The sequence below is a fragment of the Trachurus japonicus genome, chromosome 13 (assembly GCF_045865225.1).
Source record: "Trachurus japonicus isolate A0001 chromosome 13, Traja_1.0".
In the NCBI taxonomy this organism is placed as follows: domain Eukaryota; kingdom Metazoa; phylum Chordata; class Actinopteri; order Carangiformes; family Carangidae; genus Trachurus; species Trachurus japonicus.
The window spans coordinates 16,437,571-16,457,924 of record NC_140919.1 but is presented as its reverse complement, the minus strand read 5'-3'; the positions used below and the strand labels follow the sequence as shown (position 1 = coordinate 16,457,924).

Sequence of the window (20,354 nt, the reverse complement as noted above, 5' to 3'; positions counted from 1 at the left end):
TAAATGAGTACAAGGAGAGTCAAAATCAGGTTTAATAAACTCCAAACCCCAACAGATGTCCAAAATAATTACCACAATCTGTCTCCCGCAGATAAAAATAGGTGATCTTTAAGTATTTTTGCATTATTAATGGATTGCTGTAGTAGGCCTAATGTCGTCAAACCCAGTCGTCCTCAAATCTCAGGTAGCAGGGCGGATATTAGAGAAGAGGATCAAAGCAATGAAGAGTCATCTGTGGTGTTTAAATACAAATACACAAAGCTATTTAATCACACAGATCTGGTCTGACACATGATGTACATTAAAATGTACTAGTCCATTTAATGTATCCTGACATACTCTGACAAAATACAGTCTGAGGATATCACTGTATGCCAGATGGGTATTAAAAATGTATCTTGGAATAAGTTCATGTTTGACTACTGTGTAAATACAAACATAACTTAAAGAAGTATTTTTGTTAGTTAGATGAGAAGTCAAGATACCACTCCTCTGTGTGCAGGAACGCTAAATGTAAATGTAACTAAGCTTAGCATAAACACCATACTCTATCTGTATCTTGTGTTTTTTTTAATCTGTACATTAACAGAAACATAAAACAAAGACTGTCCTGATAAAGACAAATATACATACAACCTGTGGTCAAAGATCCTCGATACAGTACGTCCTCCACTCTGTTTGATTTGGTTTTATTGTACCACTTTCAGTTGTATTTGACTGTGTCAAACGGTTTCTGTATATCCGTTTCTTTTCTCATTCTGTATCTTTAATGATGATAATTGAACAAATGTATTGATAATATTAATTATGAATAGCATTCAAAAGAGTGGAGTGAATTTTCTGATGGCGGCAAGAAAACTTTTTAACTTTTAGCAGCAGAGCCATTTCTACATTTGAGCTGGGTGGTAAGAATGACAATTTTTTTTTTAAAGCCTACTGTATACGCTCATTGCTTTCCCAATGTCTCCAATTTGGTAAATTTGAATGTATGACTTCTTTAGTCTTACAATAAATAAACCATTTGAAACAGCTTTGTTTGTATTGGATTGAGTGAAATAGGAGGTCTGATAGTAACAATTATTGACAGACGCATTCTTCCAAATCCACCCAGGAATGTGCTGGTAGTTTGTGAGGTGATATACCGGTGATCTGAAATTTGGAGCAGCTAGGCCTAAATATAATCATCTGAAAACTTTTTTTGATCAGCTGTAAAATGCACTGGAACAAGCCTGAGAGCAATATCCTGATTAATGTAATAAATCAACGGAACAACTCTCTTTTCAAGGGAAGCTTTATTGTTCTAAAAGCGCTTCAGTATAAAGATGATTTGTTGTGATTTGGACACTGTTTGTTCTCATTTGTCTTCATCAGTTGGAGATTGAGCACTGACGTTAATGATTGTTTTCAGCCTTTAGGAGACAAGGAAAACCCCCGGTTCGATGAGCCCCAGCGGTACAACCTCCGCTCCCTGAGCAAAGTCCCCGAATCCTCTACGACCCTGACCTCTAATCCCTTTTGAAGTGGCAACTGGAATCAGATCAATGGGATCCACCAAGGACGGGTGGGTGGGGGGGGGGGGTCTTACATCAGCAGCGTAAGCGCCACCGTCACGCTGAGGAGGCTGCTGAGCAGAACCGCGGAGCCGTGAGCGCCCGCGGCCCCGTTGAAGCCGTCGGTGATGGTGGAGTGAGCCACGGGCGGTTGGGTCTGTCCCCGGCAGTGCCTCAGGTCGGCGCCCACGCAGGCGGCGTAGCCCATGGCGTGGGCGACGTAGTTCTGCTCGTGGACGCCCTGGAAGAGGTGGGACATGGGTCCGCGGGCGAGCACGGCCACGTCCTCGCCACTGTGGGTGGCCGACTCCGTGGGCACGGCGGACAGCTGGACGTAGTCCTTAGTTTCTGGAAGACACAAGAAATATTACATTAGGTTTATTTGTCTATATTTACATTATATTACATTTCAACTGCATCTGATGGTTTAATTCACTTAAAAACTGCTATAATCAACGTTTTTATGTATTAAAATATAACTTTAAACTACAGAGACACAAGAAAAAACAAATGCTGATGTTGCACAGTTTTTACTTTGTGTGTGAATAAACAACTTTAACCCCCCCTGTTGTCTTTCTGGGTCAAATTGACCCAATTTGTTCCCTTCCTCCATCCTTCCTTCTTTCCTTTCTTCTTTCCACAATCCTTTTTCCCTTCCTTCCTTCCTTCTTTCCTTCCTTCCTTCCTTCCTTCCTTCCTTCCTTCCTTCCTTCCTTCCTTCCTTCCTTCCTTCCTTCCTTCCTTCCTTCCTTCCACCTTTGATACAATTGACCCTCTATCTTTCTTTGCTTCCTTTTCCCCTTCCTTCTTTCCCTTTGTCCTTCCTTCCTTCCTCCATCCTTCCTTCTTTCCTTTCTTCTTTCCACAATCCTTTTTCCCTTCCTTCCTTCCTTCCTCTTTTGATACAATTGACCCTCTATCTTTCTTTGCTTCCTTTTTCCCTTCCTTCTTTCCACCCTTCTTTCCCGTTGTCCTTCCTTCCTTCCTTCCTTCCTTCCTTCCTTCCTTCCTTCCTTCCTTCCTGTTTTGATCTAATTGACCCTACATCTTTTTTTCCTTCCTTTTCCCTCCCTTCTTCCTTCCTTCTTTGAACAAATCTGTTCCCTCCCCCCATCTATCTTTCCTTCCTTTTTCCCTTCCTTCTTTCCTTCCATCTTTTCCTTTGTCCTTCCTTCCTTCCTTGACCCATGTGGACAACAGGAGGGTTAACACCTTAGCCATGGGGTGTGTTGTGATTACAGCTTGTCGCGCTGCCCCCAAGTGGCCAAAAATATAAATAAATGCAGTTTTAATTAAAGTGTGTATGAATATAAGTGACTAATGCAGATAAAAAAAGATTACATTTTAATCATCCATATTGGGAAAGTAATGATCACACACTATTTATAGTTTTTATTTCTTACTTGAACACTTAAACTCCTTTAAATTGATTCTTTTTGTCGAGTTATTTGTTTTCCATGGGTCCCATCATCGTCATCATCATGATCATCCATATTACCTTAACTGAACTGTCATTTTCTTTCATGGCTTATAAAAAATATATATATGAAAATCAAATCACAAAAATGTCAGCGAAAGAGAGACGGGAGGTAATGACATTATAAGGAAAGGTTAGAGCGTGTTAGTGGATATGGATCTAAATACAGACGGGTGAAATCTAAAGGTCAATCCAGTTTTATTTTATTTTTTGGGGGGGGTGGGATATACTTTTGTTGTGTGTTTCTGTCCTTCAACGTAGTGAAACTGAAGAAAATAGACAAACATCTATGAATTACTAATTATCTTAAAGAGGTTAAGTGAAGAAACTGTGTGTGTCTTACTGGTGTTGACGTTGCGGATGTCGGGGCGTTTGCCGTCGGTGATTTTGTGTCCGGGTCCATTGCCGTACATCAGCGTGGTGTAAGGCAACAGGTCTGTAGCCCACAGAGGGGATTTACCTGCAGAACACACACAGAGACAGGTAGACTTTCAGAAATTATCTTTGAGTTATTGTTTTCATTTTGCTGCTGCTTCTCTCTGCCTCAATTTGCTAAACATATGCAAACACACACAGACGCGCACACACACACACACACACACACACACACACACACACACACACACACACACACACACACACACACACACACACACACACACACACACACACACACTCAGGAGAGGTCTTTGGATCCCCGGGGGGCTGCAGGAGGTCTAGAGCTCGTTGAGTATCTCAGTGTTTCTCTCCAGATGAGCCATTAGCCTGGTGAGTCTCCCCGCTGATGAAGAGCTCAGAGTTTCACAAGCACATTAATCACTGCTGCACCGCTGAGAGGAGGAGGAGGAGGAGGAGGAGGAAGAGGAGGAGGGTAAACTAAGGATAGGACAGGAAAAAGAGAGAGCACACAGAGGTGGAAACAGCACAAATACCCAATCAATACGGCTTCTGACGCTGATTTATTTCTGTGGTGGTGAATCATTAAAGGAGATATGTATAAGGATGAGCTGCTGCTGCTGCTGCGTAGCTAACGTTAGCATCTGCAGCTGTTGAGAAGACAAATCTGCAGGTTCAGCTTCAGCATCAACATCAACATCATTTCTTTGCTTATGCTGCGGTTGAGACAACTCGCAACGCAGAATCTCCCAGTTGAAAAACTCCTTCAAAGTGCTGGAGACGCGCTGCGCCAGAATAACCAAAAACATGGCGGACCGGGACAAACTTTGCATTCAAATTGCTTCAAGTAGCTAAGGCATGAAAACGTTACAAAGGGCACAAAAAAAATTATAAAAGAAAGTTTTAATGTATTTTGGCATTTAAATGCATTTTAATCGATGTTTTACCGTTGACAGTGTGTGGTTTTGCACGGGTGCAGACTGTTGTGTGACGTCAGACAACTGATTCTCTGAGAAGTCGGGATAGATTTTTTAGATTAGATTTTTAGGCTACGTTTACACGGAAACGATCTGAACAAAAAATGCAAAAGTGGTGTTGCGTTCTCACTTTTTCTTCCACGTTTAGACAAGCGTTTTTTGGGGGGAAAACTGCGTTGTGCATACGGTAACGCAAAAGTTTGTGGAATCCGACATGTTTGTTGGTATTTTCCTGTACTGGCGCATGCCTGTGACGTAAATGCGTTTTTACCCTTTAGACGGGAACACGACGATGGAGCGTTTTTTTACCTTAGTGACTAACGTTTTTACATTATAATATTATAACCTCTTGTCATGTAAACGTAATGATGGCAAAAATCACACCTGCTCCTGGTGAGTTCAACAGCAGAGATACAAGACGTTAGACACTGACGACTTTTACGTAGATTAGCAGCTTTGGAAGAGAGCGACTGCTTCACTCATTTAAAAGGTTTAGTTTTTATTTCCCTGCAGCTCTATAATGATAGTTTCCTGGAATTTGTTCAGACTTTTTGAGATTTCTTCCACCTCTTCGCATGCTCACGGCTTTGAAGAACGACTTTCATTAAACCAAACCAAACCAAAGTTTTTGTTTCTATTTATGGTCAACATTTTTGTTCTGTAGCAGCCAATCAATGTGTTTATGTTGTGTGATTACCTCTCCTTGTAGTAGCTTTTATTGTCAATGGCAAATTTAAGGATGCAGCGTGTAATTCAGTGTTATTGTATTGTAATTTTATCAGCCACACTCTTTCACTCACTGAGTCAGAGCTCTTAAGTTACACAACTTTTCCAATGGTTGTTTTTTGTTTTTTACTTACAGGAAATGTTTGTCAATCAAAAGCGTCCGCAAAACAAAACATGACAATTTCAGATGGAGATGGAGTAATGAAGCAAGAAGGACACTACAGTACAATACAGGAGAACCGATAAATCATTTTAACCCTTGGTTCCTCTGTGAATGAATGTGGTCGGTTCATCTCAGGTTTTTAGACGTTCCAGGTAAAAGGAGAGAGGACGACAGGTGACGGAGTTGAGGGGGGGAATGTGGGTAAGTAAGGTCGATAACGAGGGAGATTAACGGACGAGGAAGACCGACTGGAGCGAGAAAAGGACTCAGGAGAGAATAATGTAAAGTGAGAGAGAGAGGGGCGACAGCCAGCGACAGGTAGAAGGAGGAGAGAGACGGAAATAGAAAAGGCGAGGGACAGAAAGGCTGCCGGCTATGTGTGTTTACGCAGGCTGTAATTGCAGGGGAGAGAAAGCAGAGGAAATGTCAAGCTGCTGGTGGCAGAGACACTGAGAGGCATCACACACACACACACACAAAATGCCACCTTGGGTGTCTATTGTCACAGGATGACACCTGGAGGGGAATACTGTAGGTGGATGGAGGGAAAAAAGGAGGAGTTCAACTCAACTGGAAAAAAAAGGGGATTGTAGCAACCCAAAATGTAATAACTGCCAATATTGTAATAATTTTGGCAGTTTTTGAATGTAATAAAACCAATAACATAATAACTTGCCAATAATGTAATAACATGTTTGATCCAATAACGCAATAACTTTTTTTTTGCCACTAATATAGTCAGTTATTACATTATTGGCTGGTTATTACGTTATTGGCCAAGTATTAAAAACCCCTTTGAAAATGTAATAACAGGTGTTGATAATGTAATAATATATGTCCAACTTTATTTATTTGTTTGGTTTTTTCAGGGTAGAAGATGTCAATATGTTACAACGAGGTTGTTGATAGCCTACAATGCTTTTTTTTTCCTGTTAGAAAACATATGTGAGAAACTGCCAAACAAATCACATTTAATGTAATATTAATGTAATAGTTTATTACATTATTGTCTGCAACATTTTATTACATTATTGGCAAGTTATTAGGCTACGCTATTGGTTTTATTACATTTAAATTGGCGAAAATGATTACGTTATTGGTCATTATTACATTTTGGGTTGCTACAAGGATTCACAACACATCGACCATATGAAGTCTTTTCATCTTTACCCAGAATGCTTTGCCCACGGAAGGGGTATCCGTTGAAGGTGAAGGGGTGGGAGTGGTCGGCCATCACCACGGTGAGAGTCTCGTCCTCTTTGGTGAGTTCCAGGCCCTTGGCGATGGCGTAGTCGAAGGCGACCGCCTCGTGGAGCGCCATGAAGGCCCGGCCGGCGTGGTGAGCCTGGTCGATGCGCCCACCTGACCACAGAGGGAGGGAAAGGGTTAAAGACGAGGACCAGGGAAGGAAACAGCCACTGGTGCTGAGTGGGTTTTTTAAGTGACAAGAGAACAAAAGTAAGAAAATGTTTGATTTACTTCAGAGGACACGACTTGGACCTTGTCGTCGGTACCGATTGAAGATCTGATACTTGACTCCAACTTTTTCTAACGACTTGACAGAAATTTGAGACGTCGCTCTTGTCTCGTCTACTGTGATTCAGTCCAACTTGGACCGGTCCAAATAACTTGACAGTTGAAACGTCATTCGGATTTTTTCTAATTTGATTTGAGTGTCCTTAATGACTTTTGGATATTGTTGTTGTTTTCTTAAATGACTTGAGACTTGACAGGAAGTCGTCCTGGTTGATTTGAGACTTGACTCTTGTTCATCTCAGTAGAGTAAAGACTTGACTCTGACTTTTCTCAGATGACATTTTCCACTGTCTTAAGACTTGAGAATTTAGCAACTTGTCTTAAATGACTTGAGACTTGACTTGTCTTATTAGGCGACTAAAGACTTGACTGAGACTTGTCCCATATGACTTTTTGGACCTTGTCATTGTCTTAAATGATACGAGATTTGACGTGAACTTGTCTTGTTTGATTTAAGACTTGATCCTGACCCGTTTCCAATGAGTTTTTAGACTTAGTCACTGACTTGAGACTTAACAGCAGGAACTAGATAATTTGACTCTTGAATCCAGGGTTAGGGTTGAATCCATTTGATGATTGAATGATTGAATGATTTTTGGGCTTTGTCACTGTCCCAGATGTCTTAGATGACTTGTGACTTGGCAGAAACTTGCCCTGAAAGATTTTAGACTTGACTTCAGTTCATATTAGATCAGTGACTTTTCTTGTAACTGTCACTTAAACGTCTTGAGACTTAACAGCAGGAACTTCTCCTGGAAAACTTGACACTTGAATCCAATTTGTCTTAGATGACTAAAGACTTGACTCTGACTTGTCTTAAATTAGTTTTTAGACTTTTATCGCTGTCATAAATGACTTGAGACTTGAACTCAACGTGTCATTGGACGGCTCCACTCTGAATCACGTATTTAGTCTATGAGACATTCAGAAAACATCCCCGATTTTTTTTTTCTTCCCTATGTATTTCACCCCTCTTTGTTTTGTTTTTTCTTTCTTTTCTCATTTCTTTCTAAGTATGGTTGTTAATCGTCTCTTCACATTTTTTTCTGTTTCTCAGTGGCTGTATGAGTATGTCCATGTTCGGTTGTTTGGACAAGGGGTTATGTTGTGTCATGGGTGGACGTTGGACAAAAAATCAAAAATTATCTTCCTGTGCAGTGCAACAAGGGGGAGTGAATTTCAATTTCAATAAGCTCGAGAGTTGAGTGCCTGGAGTATATCTGTATATATTAATGTATACATATATATTAATGTATACACATATGTATGTATATGCTACGCTGTGCCTTTGGACCCTGTTAAAAATGCAATAAGCTACATTTCCCTTCGTATTGTTAGAGGTGAGATGAGATGATTTCTTAAAAGGAAATGACTCTGAGGAAAGAGTTCCCTCAATCTCCTGCACAGAATCAAACTTGAATTTTAGATCAGTCGTCTTGCTGGGAGATGCAGCTCATATAAACATCTATTTTTCTTTTTTTTTTTTCATTATCAAATTCATCGAGCACCTGTCCTCTTCACCAGCTACACCGGAAAGTGAAGTAGACTGCGGTTAATAAGCTGCAGGTCTCGGTGAGCTGTCAGTGATTGGGTGCACCATATGCCCGTTTCTATTTATACATTTGCCTGTTATTTTAAAGTCATTGTGAAGACACTCGGTTGCATTATGGAGTCCCCGGGCAGCTGCCTCAGATTAAAGCAGAGATGAATGAGGAGGCCGGTGAGGCAGCCGTGTGGAACGAAAACACCTCAGCCAACCACACTCCGCAAACACACACACACACACACACACACACTGCGGCAAACTCATTGAACTGTATGAACAATCAATGTCAAGTCAGCAGGTCCACTGTTGTCCAACCTTATATATTCTGTAGGTTGTCTCTTCCATGAGGATCGGCTCAAGCGCACCCAATGACATTGATGAAAAAAGACATATATGAAACACACCTTGAAGTTTTAGCAAACAACCACCAATTATACTGTATTGTAGCTTCTTAATTGCCACTCGAACTCCCTTTGTGATCGTTACCGGGTCAGCTATTCAATTGATCCGCAGGGGGCCGACCACGTGTCCCTTCCCCCCCCCCCCTATTTTTAGCAGCGCCATCATCCACCAGGGGATTTGGTTATCCAACCTTTGATTGGCAGAGTAATTGATGGGAGTGTGTGGGGAAGGTTTGTTGAAGCTCTTGTCCTCACCCTCCACTAGCAGGAAGAAGCCTTTAGGGTTTTTCTGCAGGATGCGGATGGCCTTTTCCGTGGTCTCGACGATGGACGGGTCCATGCTGGGGTCCCTCTCCGCCTCGAAGCGCAGGTCACCAGGTTCAAACAGAGCTGAGCAGAGCAGGGGGAGAGGTAACGCCACATAAAACAACCAGCTTTGGGTAAAAGTGAAGCATATCAATTTTTTCTTTTTTTTTATCAGCCCACAGTGGAGGAGCAGCACAAAGGAAAGTCCCATCCTCCTACTACTAAAACTATTTTCAGCTCAAACAGGATGTCATAAAGCACAGAGGAAAAGTGCAGGAGTCCAGAAACAGCACGATGACTGGATCTCTCCATCTCCTCCGCACCGTTACACACCACTAAGACCACTATGAGTTTACTTCGTGCCCAGTAACAGAAAAACAAGTTGGCACCTGGCTGGTGAACACATTCAATGGTCCATTTAGCTGCTAAGAGCCAGAGGCAGGTTGCACAAAACACCTTTTCTACCTCAGTATGGTACTTAAGGGTTAGTATCTCCTTCACTGAGGGAGTTATTTTTAAGGGTTTTGTCAAGAACCTCTTTAAAAGTTAAGGCATTTGCACCAATGAAAGAGATTTTACTGGATCATAGTTGGGGTCACTCATCTTTGGATGTTTAATTTTGATTTAATTTTAATTTTCTTTATCTATCGCCATAAAATTAGCTGTGTAAAGTCAGATGTACCTCTAATTTTTTTGCTGTGGTTTTTTGTGCAACAGTTTTTTGACTTGAAGTGATTCCTTAAGTGTAAGGCCAAGATAAGGAGAAAAAATTTTAAGAAAGCTTTGCAGATAAAACTTAGGGGTTTATTGTGCAACAGTTTCTATTTAAAGGTAATCTTAACTCAGACTTTAAGGAAGCTCTTAACTGAAGGTGATTTGTGCAACTGTCCAGGAGTAGGTGGAGACCAAAAACAGAGCTAGAAGTGTGAATACTGGACCTTAGATCAATGCTAATGCTAATTTTTCCCACATCTCCCTGTTTGCATTTCTGTTGTAACAACAGATTAAACTGATGTTAATATTGATCCACTGCCCCCAGGGTCAAAAAACTAAACAAAACAAAAAAACAACCTAACACTGTATCTTTAAATGAAGAATGACGGTTTATTCAATAGTGAGCAGCAAACTGAAATTTCAGACTGACTCATGCAATCAAATGCATCTCGAACATGTGGCACAATGCATTGTGGGACTGTTTGTAGAAAGTAGTGCAGGGTCACTCTTCCTTTGTGGGATTGTACGAGTGAGTTTATGTGAATGTCTTCACACATTGAAAACCTTATGTAGGTCAGGTACAGTGGTTGGAGTGAAAACATGAGCAGTCGTATTCAAACTGACATCTGAAGACGAAGTGACTAAGCCGGTGGGCAAAGCGAAGACGCCACATGACATCACATATCTGTTGGCATAATGTTCTTCTAAAGTCTGATGGGACTACTTCACCTTCACATACTGTTCTGCTCGGAAAAAGAGAAAATACAAAATAAAGAGAAATATATAAATAAATAAGAACTCACCCATGAGGTAGTCGGTCTTTTCAGGGTCAACAGCATCGAAGTCTGTTTTATTCCACACATAGTGGGCTACCTGCGTGATACACAAACACATTGAAAACACTGAGTGGGAGGAGGATAGTAAAGGTCTTTGTGCTTGTTGTTGTTAGTCACTGGATGAGTTCGCACGAGTCACCGTGCACCAAACACAAACACCTTTCTCTTTATAAGCACTGATAACAAACCTTCAAAAAAGACAAAAGATGTACATACTATACCGTATGCCTGGTAATTAAAGACGAACAATAGAAAGTCGTTACGGTGATTAAAAAACAACACACCGCTTCTTTAATCAAGTGTTTTGAGTGTAAACATTTGTGTCATCCCTGACACTTCCACTTCTCCTTGCCAGCAAAGAAACAAACAACAGTGAATCTGCATTTAAAGCCGTGCACGGTAAAATTATACTCACAGCAGATTAAACACAACATTTGCATGCAAAGTTTTAATGACGTGCAAAATAAACAACATTAAACAAGCGACAGCGCTGCAAATTTGAAATTGTGCTTCTACACTAAAACAAGTTTTCATTTAAATATGGCACAAGTTTAAAATAAAATAGAGTAGAAGATGTTCATTAATCCAAGTTTACATCTATTTATGTGGAAATATTAGAGGATAGTGTATTGATCATTTAGTCTTCAGCCACGTGCCAATAAAAAACACAGATTTAAAGATTAAAGACTGTGTTTTTATTCTTTTCACAATGTGTCACCTTTCCGGTCTTCTGGGTCTGCCACTCTTTGATGAGGTCGCGTCCGTCCTTCCTTTTGCCCCTAGAGGAGTAATCCCTGGGGTATTCTGGGTCCTTGGTGCCCCTGGGGGTCATGTACTTCCTGCCTCCACCGATGATCACCTGCAAATACACACAAACACAAACACACACATTTAGACCATGAAACTAATACATTCTATATATCCATTACACACAGAATGAAACATTTCAAGTCTTTATTATTTAATTTATTTTAATAGGGTAACCCTTTACTGTAATTTACAGGCCGTTAATTATGTGATAGTGTCTAGAAATAGCCAAGAAATAACAATTAATTGCGTAGTGATGTCAAGAAATAGCCTAGAAATAACGGTCAATTTCATAGTAATGTCATGTTTTTTTTATAAAGACAAAAGATTACACATGCTTTTCATGCTTTGAATTATTTCTAGGCTATTTCTAGACATCATTATGAAATTAATTGTTATTTCGTGGCTATTTCTTGACATTATCACGTAATTAACGGCCTGTAAATTAAAAGGTTACCCATTTATTCTCAATTCACCCCTAAATTCACCCCTAAAAAGAGACTAACATCATGGCCGACTGTCTTACATCGATGTCTGTGTTTTTGAGGAGCTGGGAGGAGATGTCGGTGCAGCCCTCCTTCTTGGCGGAATCGGGCATGTCGGCGTCACTGTACCACTTCCTGCTGGCGCTGTGGGCGTAGGTGGTCGCTGGAGTGGCGTGCTGCACCCGGGTGGTTGTTACGATCCCAACAGACTTCCCTACACAAGACCAGTTTGTTTTAATGGTTAATATGCAGTGGATTTAAATAGGCCTGTGTGTTCGGTCAGGTGATTGCTTCAGTCATTAATCAGCAGCTTTCTCCTCCTCCTGTGGATACATGTACTGTTATTATGAACATGTTGTTGACTGTAGGGTAGAAAATACAGCTGTTGTCCTCTCAACAACCTTTATACCCAGAATCCCTCGTTAGATTTGGACAATGAGATAAACGAGCTGGAAGCAATACACAGACTCACCTTTTCCTACAAACATCTGTTAAATACAAAATAAACGTTCAAATTCAGGGCTGCTCTAATCACGCACAAAAAATATCTGCACACTGCAGCTTTAGGTAATTTTTTGGACGATGCTCTTTGCACCCGGCTGTCTGAAGCCAACAAAGCTTTTTGCATTGTTATTTTGTGGCACTTTCAATTAATTAAATGGTGCATTGCAACAATTTGTGCTGCACTGAACACAATTTTTTTATTAGTTCCAAATAAAACAAGGTGTCATTTCAGACTGGCATAAACTGCCAAACAGCTGCTGTGTGACTGTTTTCACCCAGGTGCAAATATGAGTCTGAGAAAAGGGAGCTGGGATTGTTTCTGAAGAAAATCAACAGGCTTGATGATGTCATGTCCTGTATTATGTGTTATTTTATGCCTAAAGAGGCAGGATTTGGAATAAAGACAATGAAAATGCAAAGCAATGACTAATGGTTCCACTGGTGTGTTGTGGTGAGTGAACTGAAAAGTTTTCTGCAGGAGTGTTGCAGACTAATGAGTCCAGTGAAACCATCAGTTAGGCTGTAAAATGTGATAACATCTGAATGGTAACCCGTTAATTAACAGGCCGTTAATTACAAGATAATGTCAAGAACTGGCCAAGAAATAACGGTTGATTGCGTAGAAATAGCCCAGAAAGATCCATCCACTGCAAGAAGACTTGGTGGAGAAAAATTCTGTCCTTTCCCCCAAAAATTAAAAGCATAAAAAGCATGTGTAATCTTTTGCCTTTTGGAAAAACATGACATTACTATGAAATTTACCATTGTTTCTAGGCTATTTCTTGACATCACTGGACAATTAATTGTTACTTCTTATTTATTTCTTGATATTATCAGCCTGTAAATTAAAGGGTTACCAAACTTTTAAATAAAATAATTGATTTTGAGGAGCAGGAGCAAGTTTTTTTTTTGTCCTGGTCCTGGTCTCCAGGTGGTTTCTTTGAGTCGGAAGTTGAGCCATTTAATGACTTTAAGGCTGAATGATCTATTTCTAAAAAATGTGCTTTTATGACATGAAACAGAGTCGTCCTCTGGTCAAAGACACTCACACACCTGGCGTCAGTCCCTGCTGCTGTGCCGGGGTCAGGGCCGCGGCCTGCTGTGTGTCTGTGTGTTATGAGATATTTATGTCCGTAGATAACACTGGAACATGATAAGAGTCAAGGTGCTTCCTTGTGCAGCGTGTCATCTGGCAGGGAAACCAGCGGCCGCAGGCGGCTGCTGCCCTCAGCTCCCCGGTGGCGCCTGTAACAGCCAGGACACGGAGCTCATGGCAGAGCGCTCAGCTGTAAAATCAGGTTTTGCTATAAGACTTGAGGGATTTTCTTTTGTCAGGAGCAAGAAGTGAAGTGTGGTACAGAAGGGCCTGCTGCTCAAGAAAAAGTAAAAAAAAAATCCAATTTGTTACTTCAATCACAGCAGCATGTGAAGACATCCTGCATTATCGTCCCCTCGGCATCGTCTGGAGTGGCTCCGAGGAGCAGTTTTCAATGTTTACCAAACAGATATTCTGATTTAAGACTTTTTATTCCTGCATCATCCTGCGCAGCTGTGGTGCTTTCATTCATATTTATCATAGACATTTTGTTGAAATTGTTCTGTTGCCATTTTTAAGGCCCTGCTGTAGGAAGGTGAGGCGCTCTTTCGTCTAGAAAAATTATTGAATAAGACAAGGAATGCATGTTTGCGCTAAAGTTTGAGATGATATATTCTCTTCTGTTTGTTTTAACACTGTTGCTTTGTGTTTGTCTCACCTGCCTCTTTGGCCCACTTCAGGATGGACGTGACCTCGTTGCCCTTCTGAGTTTTGCAGACTCCATTGCGAGCGGCTGCACTCACGCCGACAGTGTTCAGGTTGGTTTTGACTCCACACAGATACGCCGTGGCAGTAGCTGCACTGTCTGCAATCTGGAAGTCCACGCTATAGGTCTGAACACACACACACACACACAAAAGAAATACCTCTTGATATTAATGTTCCCAATATAGGAAATGTGCTGTTCCATCAGAAAATAATAATAACAAAAAAGTAAAGAAGAAAACAATGTACTAAGGAAGGAGCAAATGAGGCATTAAGAGCAAAATAAGCAACAATTACAGCACTGTAATCTATCACGTAAATGGAACTGTAACAGTACACTTACATTTTCTAATACTAAGTTTATTTCTGTAACTCTCTGACTTTCCATTCGTACACAGAAGTGATCCATCAAATCCAATCGATGTAAAATTGGATTTTTTTTCTGTTATCTTATGTTGACCGTGTGTTTTATCTTGTACATTACCCTTATCAATCTCAATCTTATGATACAATAAATTTGAAATTATTAATCTGGATTAATAACAGTACTCAGCAGGCTAGGAAGAACAATAGTACAAGGTTCAATTGAGATAGAAATAAAGTTATTTTGTCACAATAATTTCTTTAAAGCCCCTGTACAGACTTTTCATTTAGTGTTGATTTTGGCGGCCCCTGTGGACAAAAGCGGTGGTGTTTTGCCGGAATGAAGACTGCATTTCCCACTGTCATGAAAACGTTTGTCTGGCCGGCGCGTGTAGATTTGTTTTGGAAACGTCAGAAAGAAGACGGGACTTGCTTTGTGTGTGGAACTTTTTTTTTGCATATGGATGAGGTAATGTATCTATTATATCGTTTTGTCAGTGGTCCGACCCGACCATGCCTTCCAGAGGTGTAGAATTAGACTACTTAGAAATTGCGTATCTTCACACTGATGGGCTCATTTGCTGTTGTAGGTAACAAAGACACATCAGCAGAAACCAGAGACTTTTGCGTATCCAGTTAAAAGCTCCGTACCAGGGCTTTAAACAATGCATATTTAGTGTTTATATGAAACATTAGAAGCAGAAAGCTAATGCTATCTCACCAGCTATCTTTCACAAAAAGTGTTTCTTGTCAATTGTGTGCATGTGTGTGTTCGTGCGCATGTACTTTAGCCAGTCCCACGTTGGGGAAGGTGTCCATGGTCATCACTGTCTCCTCTCCTGTCTCGTTCTGCAGCTGTCCCTTGAGGATACGAGCCGCTGTGTAGGTTGTGATTCCCATGCCTGTTGCACACACACACACACACACACACACACACACACACTTTAATTCACTCCATGCTTCTTAAAAGTAGTTAAACATTGTTTTCTTCAAATATTTGCAATTTCTTGTTTATTTTTTGTTCTTTTTGAATCTGTGACAGGTGGACAGGTGGCAACGTTACTTGTAAAAAGAAGTGGGTCAGGCAGTGATTCCCGATTCTGCTTGTCGTACTGACTCATCCGGGCAGGCACGGCTGTCGGGAGTTATTAGTGTGAGGCAATTAATGTGTTGTGTAACTTACCATCTCCAAGGAAGAACAGGATGTTCTTGGCAACGTTGGTGTTGAGCTTCCTGTCCAAAGCCGACTGCAGCGTCCTCCGCGCCTGTGACCTCCAATACTCCGGGTTCTCCTCCTCAACTGATGGGCAAAAACACACACAAGTCACACTGGAGTTAGTACAAATATATTGCTGTTATTGGGAACATTGGTGTAAAGATTAGAGGACGTGGTATTACACATCTCGCTACAGGTGTAACTTAAAGCAGGTATATGACAAACGCAGGGAGTCTAAAGGCTTTAGGGCTCTAATATGTCTATTATTAGCATGTTTGTTTGTATCAGCACCTGTCATACCTCTCTCACATGCTCCCTTATCAACAGTTCAACTCTCCAGGCTGTAACAGGTAGCGTTTTGTTAATACAGTCGTCCACTAACAAGCTGTTAAGTACTGATAGCAGCCAGTTACACAACTCCACAAGTACCGAGTGTGCCGATTTGAAAAGTTCAGGAGCCCCTTAACAAAAAGAGAGAGGGTAGGAAAGTGCACAAAAGAGTGAAATATCACAAAGAATGAAAGAACAGATGGAAGCTGAAGAATCAGAATAGGAAGAAAGAAAAGGAAAAGAAAACGTGGAGAATGAAATGAGGGCAGAAGTAGAACATCAGTCCTGAACCAGAGATGATTACGTTTTTAAAGCAGAGCATAGAAAAACAGAAAATGTGTCTGACTCCAGGGTGAAAAGGTGAATGACACACATCAAGCTGAACATTTTCGGGCCACCATGATGTTATCATGAAGGGAAAAAAAATCAAAATGTGTTGGTTTGCGTGAAAGCAGCCAGTGCAGTCAGTCGAAGTGTGAGCGCTGAAAGGTGACGAAATGTCAGCTGAAGGGAAATAACTCTGCAGAGGAAATTGAAGTTGACATGAAACAGTGAATGAAGTTGAAAGGCCAGATGAAAATATTAAGAAGAACACAATGGACATGTATGTTGAATAGTGACCAGTGAACACAGTTGAAGTGTCAAGAAAATGAAAGATGAAAGGAGTTGAAATGTCAATTAAAATGTAAAAGAAATAGCAGAAATGTAAGCTGATGTGGAACCAATGAATGCAGTTGAAGTATGAAGTAAGTGGAAAAAGAAAAGACGAAAGCAGTTGCAACGTCACATCGAAAGTGAAAAATGAAAGAAGTTGAAATGTCAGGTGAAAGGTGAAAAACAAACACAGCTGAAATGTAAGATGACAAGTAACCACTGAAAACAGTGGAAGTGTTTGGTAATTAAAGATGAAAACAGGTGAAGTGTAAAATCAAAAGTGAAAGCTGAAAAAAGTTTCAAATTTCAGTTGAAAAGTAAAAGAAAGTTGATGTGTAAATGCTGAAAGCAGATGAGCTGTTGTGTGGAAAACGTATGTGAAAAATATAAGAAGTTGAAACATCAGTTGAAAAGTAAAATGCAAACACAACACAAATGTAAACTGATGTGGAAGCATTGAAAGCAGTTGAAGTGGCACATTAAAGATGAAAGCAGCTCAGACTGTGAAGTGGAGGTGACACTAAAAAAGGGTGAGCTGAATTAAGCTGAATACCAGAATATTTAGAGTGCTGAAAACGGTGGAAGTGGTTCACTGTAAGAAGGTGAAGTGTCAGTTTAAGTGTAAGTTAAAGTTGTTCTCTGACAGGTAACAAGTGAGAGCAGCTGCAGTGTGAGCGGGTAAAAGTTACTGTGACACAAAGAGACAGAAACTTAAAGAGATTATAGACCAAAACATGAATCTGAATCTGTTCTGAATTAATTAGATGAAGTACAAAGAGTGGATACGGTCTGAAGTTTCTGATTGAAAATATGAATGAGTTTCAAGAGGCTGAAGAACAAAACGGTTCAAGGATGGTCGAGTTTTTACAGTTTGAGCTTTGAAAGCAACAAAAAAGGGGCAGATTGTACATTTTCAGAAAGAATGAAATCTGAATAGGAGCACAGATCATTAAAAAGGAGCAGAACAATTTAAATTTCCCTTACGTTCAAAGAATAAAAGTAACCTTAAAGTTGCAAATACAAGTTGAAGACATGAACAAAGTCATTTGTTTTTCTTACCTTTGGCACTGGAAGATCCAAACACCAGCAGCAGAGAGAGAGCCAAGACGGCCACTCGAGTCGACTCCATGGCCACGTTCAGGCTGGAGATGAGCTCCTCTGATCTTCGATCAACTCCTCCGCTGATATAATGCTCTTCTCCACCAGTCGCCAGCTGCCAATCATCTTCAACAGCATGTCATAAATGCCCAATGACCCCTTGGCCTTTGGTGGATTTTACGACCTCTGACTGGAAAGTCTTGTAGTTCGAATGGAGCTGGGGAAAAAAACTGCAGGAAAAATTATAAATGTGGCTAAATTGCTATAGAACAATAAATAAAGTTGAGATGTGTCCACTTGAGTCTGTAAACAGTTTTTAACAAATAGTTTAAATCTAAAGAATTAATTATTAACACTATTTAAAGCTTAATGATTGGGGTTTTCGTGCATAATTTATGATGCTGTTCTAAAGATCAAGGGAATGGAAGCGAATCTACCAAACAGCTTTGGAAAGAGTGCATGACGTGTGTATGTGTGTGTGTGTGTTCTAATCATGAATGGACTGTATCTGACAGATAATACGATAGGGGACACAGTTATGTAAGTGAGAAAGACAGAGTCCACAGGGACTGAAGCTGAATGGCACAAACACACAGCCATCTATTTTCCAATGAATGCATTAGCGAGAGAAGAATGTCTGTATTGTGTTTTGTTTGATTGCTTGTCCCAAAATTTCTCCCCTGGCTGACAATGAGTGTGGAAAAAAACACACACACACACACAAAAAAAACACAGGTAGCATGGCAACTGATGCAAAAGTGAGTTTCACCTCTTATTCAACAGGTACCATGCGTCACACACCTTTAATGGGACATTCATCTGAGCTAATTTGATCACGTAATGTTCCCACCGAGTTCAGTGATTAGCTTTGCAAATGCAGAGGAGGACTGTGGTTGATTTTTTTTCTTTTTAATAAACGCTATGCTTCGCTGCTCGGGGCTGGAATTGGATTTGTTTCTAAATATTGTGAATGGAAGCGAGTGCAGCTGCTAAAATGACACTCGTTCATACTGACGACATTGAAACAGCAACAGCTATACGAGAAACTGGAGGCTCTACCTCCGAAATACGAATCAGGTATCAAAGTGGGAAAGGTGGCACACACATCAAAGCAGCTTCATATTTTATTCAAAATGTGATTACTGAGGCCTGTGGAGGACATGAAAGGACCATACTCAACATTTATGCATTCATTGTATTCAATTAAAGCCTCAAATCTGTTCTATTCTGTGAAACTATTTGTTTTGTTTTGTTTTTTGTTCCATGTGATTTTTCTTTTCTATTTTCCAGCGTTGAACTTGTTTAATGTTTGGGTTTTAATGTTTTCTTTCTAAGTTTATAGAAGCAACGTACAGTAATCAAGAGTTTTGAATTTATATAGTTGGCAGGAAACAGGTAATCTAATCTTATTTTAAAGGGATAGTTCAACATTTTGGCAAATTGGCCCATTGCTATAAATTCATGCAAAGCCGCTGATGCACGTTCTCGTCGGAGGCAGTTTTTCGGCAAGCAGTCTCTGAATTTACCTCTAAAACAACTCTGTCTGGTAACGTTCTGTTATTATCTCATAGCGTGGTGAATGTGCAGGTCACAACTTGTCCACCAGAGCGTTTTGGAGTTGTTGGATTGTATATTTGATGAGTTTGATGAGGGAAACCAAGAAATCCCATGAGCCTCCGTAGCGTAGCTCTGAGCAGCTCGCGGCTCTGCTCCGCCGTTCTAAAAATAGCTTGCACCGACAATTAAAGGTAACAAACCTACTGCTATGACTATAGGGATTATGGCAATGGGCCAATTTGCCAAAATGTTGAACTATCCCTTTAAGCTTCAACTGACAATTATCAATTTGACTGTTTCTGCATCACCATCACACTTTTCCATTTCCATTTTGTTTTTCCGTTTTCTGTTTTCCATTTTCCACTTTTACAGCTACTTTTATTCAAGTTGTATTAAACCTAATTCAAAAATCAGCTGCTGCTTTTAGTCTTTTCTTCGTTAAATCATTCAATATAATGGTGCTGATGTATTTTAGCTGAGGAGGCTAAACTGTATTAAGTTATTCATTTATATCAGAGAATTTTCCATTCACAATTTTTGGTTTCAAAATTAAATTGAAACTGTTAATCTTACACATTAATATTCTACACTACATTAGCATAACCCATAATGACATAGTGAAATCGTGTTTTTAGAAAGTTTTGGAGATCAAAACTGAGGTCTCTTATGCACAAAAACTCACCCTTTTTCTGACGCTTCAAATTGTAGTCAGATTATTATGATTGATTATATTAATGCTTAAGAGAGATTAGATTTTGATTTTTGATGTGCAATGTGTTTGCAATTCTCCCCATATACATACTGTCCATACACAGTAAACACAGGCTGTGCTCCATTTCCTGTCCTTTTTTTTTTTTTTTATCAATTTGCATTAAAATCATGTTTAACCTTTAGTAAAACATGGATTTTAT

The 20,354-nt window shown here is 40.2% G+C and overlaps 1 protein-coding gene across 1 annotated transcript; it reads right to left on the bottom strand.

Moving 5' to 3' along the window:
- Positions 1-1,275: 1,275 nt before the first annotated feature.
- alp3 (alkaline phosphatase 3) lies at positions 1,276-18,084 on the bottom strand. The gene is made up of 11 exons (XM_085795001.1): positions 17,848-18,084; positions 15,772-15,888; positions 15,375-15,490; positions 14,179-14,353; positions 11,962-12,134; positions 11,347-11,487; positions 10,596-10,665; positions 9,028-9,162; positions 6,460-6,651; positions 3,371-3,487; positions 1,276-1,898 (listed from the first exon to the last, which is right to left on the bottom strand). Exons 1-11 carry the CDS (start codon positions 17,915-17,917, stop codon positions 1,582-1,584), a joined length of 1,623 nt encoding a protein of 540 aa, XP_085651127.1. The 5' UTR covers positions 17,918-18,084; the 3' UTR covers positions 1,276-1,581.
- Positions 18,085-20,354: the final 2,270 nt, after the last annotated feature.